This window comes from Antrostomus carolinensis, unplaced genomic scaffold (genome assembly GCF_000700745.2).
Source record: "Antrostomus carolinensis isolate BGI_N321 unplaced genomic scaffold, ASM70074v2 scaffold23352, whole genome shotgun sequence".
NCBI lineage: Eukaryota > Metazoa > Chordata > Aves > Caprimulgiformes > Caprimulgidae > Antrostomus > Antrostomus carolinensis.
In genome coordinates, this window is record NW_010300472.1 from 1 (window position 1) to 7,851 (window position 7,851).

The following is a 7,851-nucleotide window of genomic DNA, read 5'->3' on the forward strand; positions in this document are numbered from 1 at the left end:
GGTGGGGGGGGTGCAGGTCTCTGGGGGACCCGTCAGGGTGTGGGAGGGAGGAGCCGTGGGGACACTTGTGCCGCCGCGGGGGTCAGGCAGTTTCTGGAGGGCAGGGCAGGGCAGGGCACTTCCCTCTCCCCCGTGGAACTGTTCAGCAGTCCCTGATGCCGCTCCCGGCGGTGTGAGGGGGGGTCTCTGCCCTCCCCTGCAATCTGACCGCTGCTGGCTTTGCATCAGCAGAGAGCTTTGGGAAGCTGCAGGGGTTGTCACTGAGCACCCCCATGTACTGAAACTGAGATGAGGCAGAATTCATAACTGATGGAGGAATTAGGCTAATACCTGCTTCACCATTGCCTTTAAACTTTACTAACCAGGCAAATTGCCATCACCTTCTGACTCTGGTAGACTGGAGGACAATTCTTTTAAATCTTGTGGTTTGTTTCAGAGAGCAGTACTGACAGAGGGCATGCAGACCGTCAGCCTGTGGTGATCCTTCTAGGCTGGGCAGGCTGCCAGGACAAATACCTGTCCAAATACAGTGCGATCTACAGCCAGAAGGTGAGGAGCTTATTTATATTTTCATGACACTGTCATACAGCTCTCTGAGAAACTGCCTCTTTTCTGCATGTTGGTGAAATTGGTCTAAAGCCTCTCTCAGGCTGAAGAGTCATTGAGGGTGAGTGGTGAGTTCTCGTGTCATTGAAAGCTCCTTGTCTCTTGGAGCCCAGGCAGCGTTATCTAAGTTGCTGATGTCATCTTTGTGGGTGCAGCTGAGACAAAAGTACTTCCTCAGAGAAACTTTCTGCTGTTGTGGGAATCACTGGAGTATTTTAAGGCTTTCAAAGTTGTGAGATTGTTCAGAATGACATGAACTGAGTTAGCTTTCCAAACAGGTAAACATGTGGGGGAAGATTATGAGTTTACTGCTTGCTAATAGGCACAGACTTGGCGAGGCCAGGCTGAAGACTGACAGAGCACATCAACATCTGGTGTTCCTTTGGCTTTTCCTTCCTGTGAAGATGATTCATCTCAATGTTGTAACCCAAATTAATTTTATCCTGTCTGTGAAATGGATGCCCTGTGACAGTCATACTTGCACCTGCTCACTAGGAACTCCTTGTGTTTGAGCTAGAGAGATCTGTTGGATTGCTAGTTCCCTAAGTTGTGGTATTTTCCTTTCTAATACTGTATTTTACTGGAATGACCCCAGCTTGTAATATGGGGACCCATTGAAACATCAGGTTTGGGGTTTTTTTTTGGCAGCATACAAAGACCTTGTATTTATCCAAATCTGTTTCAGCTATAGGTGGCAAAGTTTGTACATTAACAAATCTATTGTTAATGTGTAATCCAGTGTAAGAGTCGTGACTTGGCTTGTTCTAGTGAAGAATTAATTGTTAAGTGACTGTTGTGATCTGCTGAGTAGATGAGGAGCACATTATGTGGCAGCATGCCAATTATAGGAATGGGGAAGGAGAGAAAGGGTTTTTTTAGCTCTCTGATGAGGAAGGGGCTGCAAACATGGCGAGGTGGTTTAGAAGATTTAAGATTTAAGAACCTGATATCCTCTTCTTCCTCATTCACTGTTCAGGGAGCTCTGGGTGGAAGTGCCGTCTTGTTGGTTTTGCCTTGTGTTTGTCAGTGTGTGATGCCAGTGAGTTTAGGTGATAGAAAAGATCTAAAGCATTTATAAATGCAGTTCCATCTGCTCTATGTAGAAACTCCTCTAAGATCCCGTTTCCCAGTGCACACTGAAACGTGAGGCCTTAACTATAAAGGCAGTTGCTCAGGTGTTCTGAATCTCTGAACCATGCTCTTCATTTGCACAGCTGGAGTGTTTCAGAAGGGCTTATGAAAATCATGTCAGCATTGAACGTGGGTGAGTCTTAGAGACAGCTGCAAACAAGTACTACCCAAGGACAGGAAGAAGTTCTTCCTCCTTCTTACATTTATTTCAATGTCATGAGCTAGATGTGTACCAGAGCAGGCCCTTCCTATCAAAATGGCTGATACTGAAGGTTTGTGACTCAGGGAGATGGTTTTCTCTCCTTGGGTGAAGACTGGCACTCGAAAACCCTTGGGTGGCAATGTCCCCAGGGGCTGTGCCAGTTAGCACAAGATTTGAAAGGATCTCAAACTTCATCAAATCCAGGGCTCTGCACCTGCAGAAACCTTTTCATAACACTGTGTGCTGTTATGATTAGTATTTTCCTATTCATATTGCTGCCTTGCTGCTGACACTGAATGCTTTCTTCTGGCCCTGAGCTTTCTGTTTGAAACCTCTCCCAGATTTTCCTGTTCTTTGTACTGATGCTTGCCTATTCCATGTAATTTCCAGCACAACCTAAATGTGTGTGGGGTCTCTTTCTGTTCTTAGGGCTGCACCGTCATCCGCTACACGGCTCCATGGAGGATGGTATTCTTCTCTGAGACCTTTGGCATCAGATCCCTCCGGACCCCAGCCAGGCAACTCCTGGAGCTCCTCTTTGACTACAGCATTGAAAACAGACCAGTTCTTTTCCATGTTTTTAGCAATGGTGGTGTCATGCTGTACCGTTACATCATTGAGGTGCTCCACACTCACAAGCCATTTAAGAACCTCAAAGTAGCAGGCACTATTTTTGATAGTGCCCCTGGCAGAAGAAACTTGAGAGGAGCCCTTCGTGCCTTGGCAACTGTCTTGGTATCCACCAACGTGCTGCTCAAGTATTTCCTCTTATTCGCTTTTGCTACCACAGCTGTCGTGCTGCGGATCCTGCTGTACCCCTTGACCCGCTTCGTCCACGAGAGCCATTACGATGCCCTGCTGCAAGCACCCTCACGCTGGCCTGAGCTTTACCTCTATTCCCAGGCCGATGCCATCATCAAGGCCAGTGAGGTTGAGCACATGGCTGATGCCCGCCAGCGGCTCGGTGTCCCTGTCAAAGCCGTAGACTTCTCGGATTCGGCTCACGTCAGCCATATGCGGGCGTATCCCACCTATTACAGCAACCTCTGTGCAACTTTCCTGTCTGACTGTGTCAGGGACTTGCCTCGTTAGTGGTGTAACGACCTCCAGTGTTTGCCCCTGCTTTGCTCAGCTTCTATGGGAAATGTCACCCCCCCCTCCCCCCCCACCATCTGCAAGTCTGAAAGCCTCCAGGTTTTCCTTGTAGCAGAAAGTAGATATGCATTAATTTAAAGTACTGAAGGTGAAATCCTAACATGGTTGAAGTTGATGCGCTTTACCAAGGTGTCACAGACCAGAATTTCACATGTAGTGTTGTTTGTTTGCTCCTGTCTCCTATTATTCTCTGCTTGCCATGTTGTCTCCTTGTCCCTCGTGTCCAAGGTGCATGTTCTGTTGCTTTGTACTGATTTTACAATACAGCTCTTCCATGTCTTAGTTGTTTTTTCCCTCTCTGCCATTTCTTTTATCTTTCAGTGAGCAAACAGAAGCAGCTTTGCAGGACTTTTCTTTCAGTGCCTCCCAGCTCTTGTTATACTCCTTGCTGCAGATCAGGCCCAGAAACCAAGTGTAAGACTTGGAAAAGGTGTGTGCAGGGCAGTGTGACCAGACTGTCATCTGGTTCCACTGAAGAGCTGAGATCAATCAACTGAGAGCAGTCAAAGCTCTGATCCTTGGTGGGAGCTCAAATGTTTGTGATAACTTGTGTTCTTCAACCAAAACCTTCAAGTTAACCTTTTTCAATGTGTCTTGTGTTTTGTTTCTCTTCCTTGCAGTCTTTTTGTGTTCTCTGGGGTAGTTTTGCTTTCTTGGAGAACTGCTTGTTTATTATTGTGTGTCTTTGAGCAGCCTGTACTGTGCATTTGGAAATGCAGGGAAACTGGCACAGCTGCAACCCAAAAGACCTCAGAAATAGAAAGGTGGAACTGCAGAGAAAAATGAAACTGTCTCTCTGAGCTATGATTTATACTGGGTGTTTCTTAAATCACTTCCAGCTCACAAATGACCATGAAATTCAATGTTTTTCCCCACAATGTTCTTTTCAGATGATCAGTCTTTGCTGTCCATGCAGCGTGTACTAGTAGTACAAGAAATTAATTCCTTCTAGTCCATTGCAGTGCACTTCAGCCATGTTTGACTCTGGGTTTTGTTGTTTATTTGGGGGAGAAGTGGCGATAAAGACAGAGGAGAACCTCCTAATATGATTTTGCCATGTCACAGCATTGCAAGCTAATTCATAATGTGGTGGACAGGCTTAGCCAACTTTAAATTCCCAGTCAGATATTGCCAGGAGCAGGCTGTGGAGGGCTGTGATACGGGCCTGTTTGAACAAGGGGCTGCCCTTGAGAGGTAGGAACATAAAAAACCATGAGGATTTTTACAGGTGTTTACTGCCTGTGGGCTGCTGCCCGTGTCTTGCCCACTCTTGGGGTGCTGTCATCCACAGTTACAAAGCACTTGCTGTTCTGAATGGAAATGCAGAGAGGGAGGTCTCTTGGGAAGCACTAAAATAATTTGGAAGTTTAAAACAAGAACCATAACACCTCATAGAAGTGGAAGCACAGGGTGAGTTGTGGTCAGTGGCCAGCACAACTGTTTTTAGCAGGCTACTGTGGCAACGCTTATTTAAAGCAAAGAATAACTCCATGTTGGGCATCGTTTTTAAAGGGTGGATTGGGGTGTAGAGAGTAGGTGAGGATTAAAAGGGGCTGATGGCCTCGTTTGCCTTCAGTGTTTTCAACGTGAAAACGGACTGCAGGCGCAGGAGCCCTTGTTGCTCAGGGTCCAGTCTTCTGCAGGTGTGATCCCAGTTTCAGCCTCCACTGTGAAGATGAGCTGTGAGGGCTGCCCTGCAGTAAGACAGACATCAGCTTGCTGATGTTCATGAAGAAATTCTTATTCTTTGGTTTGGACCTGCAAAATCCAGGCATGGTCCCCAGAAAGCCCATAGGACATCTCCTGCTTTTTAAGGCAGGCCCCTGGCTTGTGCTGTAACTCCTGAGCTGTGATCTGCTTTCCTGCCTTCCTGGAGAGCTGGGCTGCATCCAGCCTGCTCGTGGCGCTGTGAAAATTCTTGGGGAGCAGAGGTGATGAAGGTCATTTAACTAGCACCTTCCCTCATGCTGGTTTCTCCAGGTTCAGTATTTACAGAACAGTTAAACACTCTGTAATACACACCGCTGAATTAATACAGTTGTGTATTCATACAAGGATAATTCACGTACACACCTCTTTAAGAGCAGAGAGGATCTCAAGCAAGCCAGTGATTTACAGAGGAAGTCATCAGCCCCAATCTTCTGGGTGGGTTTAGTTTTCCATGTCCCAGCAAGTTTTAATGATGATTATGAGCAGCGTGTTAAATGTATTGTGTGATATATTGCCCTCTTCTTTCCTGTACAGCACGTATGCTCACCTCCCCTCATCCCCCCTTCTGCCCTCTTTATTTCTGTTGCTTGTTATTTGAAACAGAAGGTTAATAACTTGGAGCCTGAAGGCACATGGCCAAGAACTGATCCAAGCACTACTGGATTTAAAAAAACCCCAGCCTCAAACCCTTAATCCTTGCTAAACCGTCAGTTTGGTGCAGCCTGTGTTCCTAAAGAGCTTCAGCCTCAACACTGAAAGCCAAAGGCTGGGATATCTGGGCAAATCCAGGTAAATCTCCAAGATGAGCTATGGGAGGGGTATTGCAGATCTGCTCTTGGGGAGGAAAAATGTGGTGTCCCTGGGCTTGCCTCGTGGGCAGGGAGCGGGATGTGGCACTGGCGATCTCTGCCTGGGCAGCCGGGAGCTCGTTTTCCCACCGTGCAGGCCTCGTGCACAGCTGATGGAGCAGTGAGGGTGAAACTCCAGTGGTGGTGGGAGAGGAGGATGCCCAGGGGCCAGCTGCTGCCATTCTGTGTTTTGGAGCTCTGTTCATTTTGCAAAAGCACAAATTAACCTTTCCTCACCACCAAAAGCCGTTTGTGAGTGATTCCTGTGCAGGAGGTGGCTGACAGCTCGCTCCCCTGTACCGTCTTCTCTCCCCAGGCAGCGGTGATGTTAGGGGAAGAAAAAAGGAAAAGAAGAAAAGGAGGGAAAAGAAAAGGACAGAAAAGAGAGAGAAAAGGAGAGAAAGCCACTTAGTTGGTGGCTGGGGTGGTCATCTGCCTGGGCTGGAGGGTGCTTGGGTGCTGCTGACAGGTGGTGGGAGGGTGCCTGTGCAGCCAGGGTGCCTTCACAGTGCTGAGAGAGGCCTGGGCAGACCAGGGTCATGGTCCAGCCCAGCCAGGAGTTGCATTTTGGAGCAGAGGGAAGCATCTTGCAGTGCCAATAACTCAAACTGAGCCCCTGGGCAAAGACTGACCTGTGCCCACACCTAATAAAGGTGTTTTGAAGGTCTGCCAGTGCCTTTTGTGTGTTGGGGCAGCAAATTGTATATGGGCTGAGGCCCTGTCTTTGTACCTGTTGGGAAGGCACAGGCGTGTGTGTGCATCTGTGCCACCGATGGAAAAACCAGTGTGGATGTCTAGAAACGAGCAACCCAACCCCATATGCTGCTTCCTAGAAAGAGAAGGAGCTGGGCATGAGGCTGGTCTCCATCTCCCCACGGAGGTGATGGAGGAGGGAGCCGGCCCAGGGTGGCTGTGCCATCCCCGGGGTGGGATGCTCCAGCCTGGGCAGCATCTCTCCCGGGAGGGAGCGGCGCTCCACGAGGTGGCAGCAGGTCCCCTCTTTCCTGCGTGGAGAGATCTCTAGCTCAGGAGACAAGCAGGGCAGATGCTGGAGAAGACCCCGACAGTGCAGCTCAGCCCAGCGCTTCTGCGTGCCTGAGAGTGGCTCCTGCAAAAAGTCTCCTCTCGAGGCAAGGAAAAAGACCGGCAAGAACAAACTCCGATGACGAGAGTGGAGACCGTGAGTTGATACAGAACAGCATCTGGCCCTGGAGCTGCCTGGCCCTGGTACTGGATCCTATTTCTCAGCTTTAACTGACCATGAAAACTGCAAGTCTGACGATGGGAACAGCTCTGCTGCCCCTCCTGCACTGGCAGGCCAGGTCACACCACTTCCCTCTGTCACCAAGAGAGGCCTGGCTATTTTTTAAGTGAATCTGTGCAATATTGTGGTTAAACAGACCATGGTCCAACTCCTTGGGTCTTGGTGCCAGACCCTCCTGAAAACCCTGGTGAATTGGGACTGCAGAGCTCCCTTGGGGTCCCTGTAGCCCCCCTGCCCTGCTTTCCTGCTCTCTGGAAAGGGTGGCAGGACCCCCTGGCACATGGGGCTGGGGGCTTGGGGGCAGTTAGTAAACAGGATGGCACAAATGGGGGCCACAGCCACTATCTGAACCCCCCCCAAACACACCCCCCAGCATCCTCTGTGCACAGCTCCTGCACCCAGCCCAGGGCACAGGCAAGAGAGGCAGGGGCTCACCACGTGCCTGCCCAGCATCCCCCATCCCCTTCCCTTTGAACCTGAGCCCCCATCCCTTTGTCTCCGCATCCTCACATGGCTGCAAGCCCACCCCAGCACCGCCGGATGGAGATGGGCCACCTGGGCAGGGCTGGGGTTGGCAGAGGGGTGCACAGCATCCTTCGGTCACCCTCCCAGACACATGGGGGCTGGGGCAGGGAGAGCTTGGGCAGCCCCTGCCCTCCCTGATGATGAATGAGCTGACAATAGGGTATTGATAAGGAATTAACCTTGAGCCCTTCTTGCTTCAGTGTCAATAGAGCAGGAGCCAAGTACACACGTTTGATTGGAAATCTGTGTTTGGCCTCTGCCGCCTCTGCGCCCATCGACGTGCTGGGGAGACGAAAGGGGGATGCAAACTGCCCTGCTGCCCCCTCCCCTGTCCGGACCCCCCCGTGGGTCCCTCTCTGCTCCCCCAGCCCATGGCTGCTATGGTTGACCATGGGCACCTGGCTCTATGG

At 50.0% G+C, this 7,851-nt stretch overlaps 1 protein-coding gene across 1 annotated transcript; it reads left to right on the forward strand.

The window, feature by feature from the left end:
- Nucleotides 1-435: 435 nt before the first annotated feature.
- Nucleotides 436-3,100, forward strand: TMEM53 (transmembrane protein 53). The gene is made up of 2 exons (XM_010163154.2): nucleotides 436-549; nucleotides 2,369-3,100. Exon 2 carries the CDS (start codon nucleotides 2,405-2,407, stop codon nucleotides 3,029-3,031), a length of 627 nt encoding a protein of 208 aa, XP_010161456.1. The 5' UTR covers nucleotides 436-549; nucleotides 2,369-2,404; the 3' UTR covers nucleotides 3,032-3,100.
- Nucleotides 3,101-7,851: the final 4,751 nt, after the last annotated feature.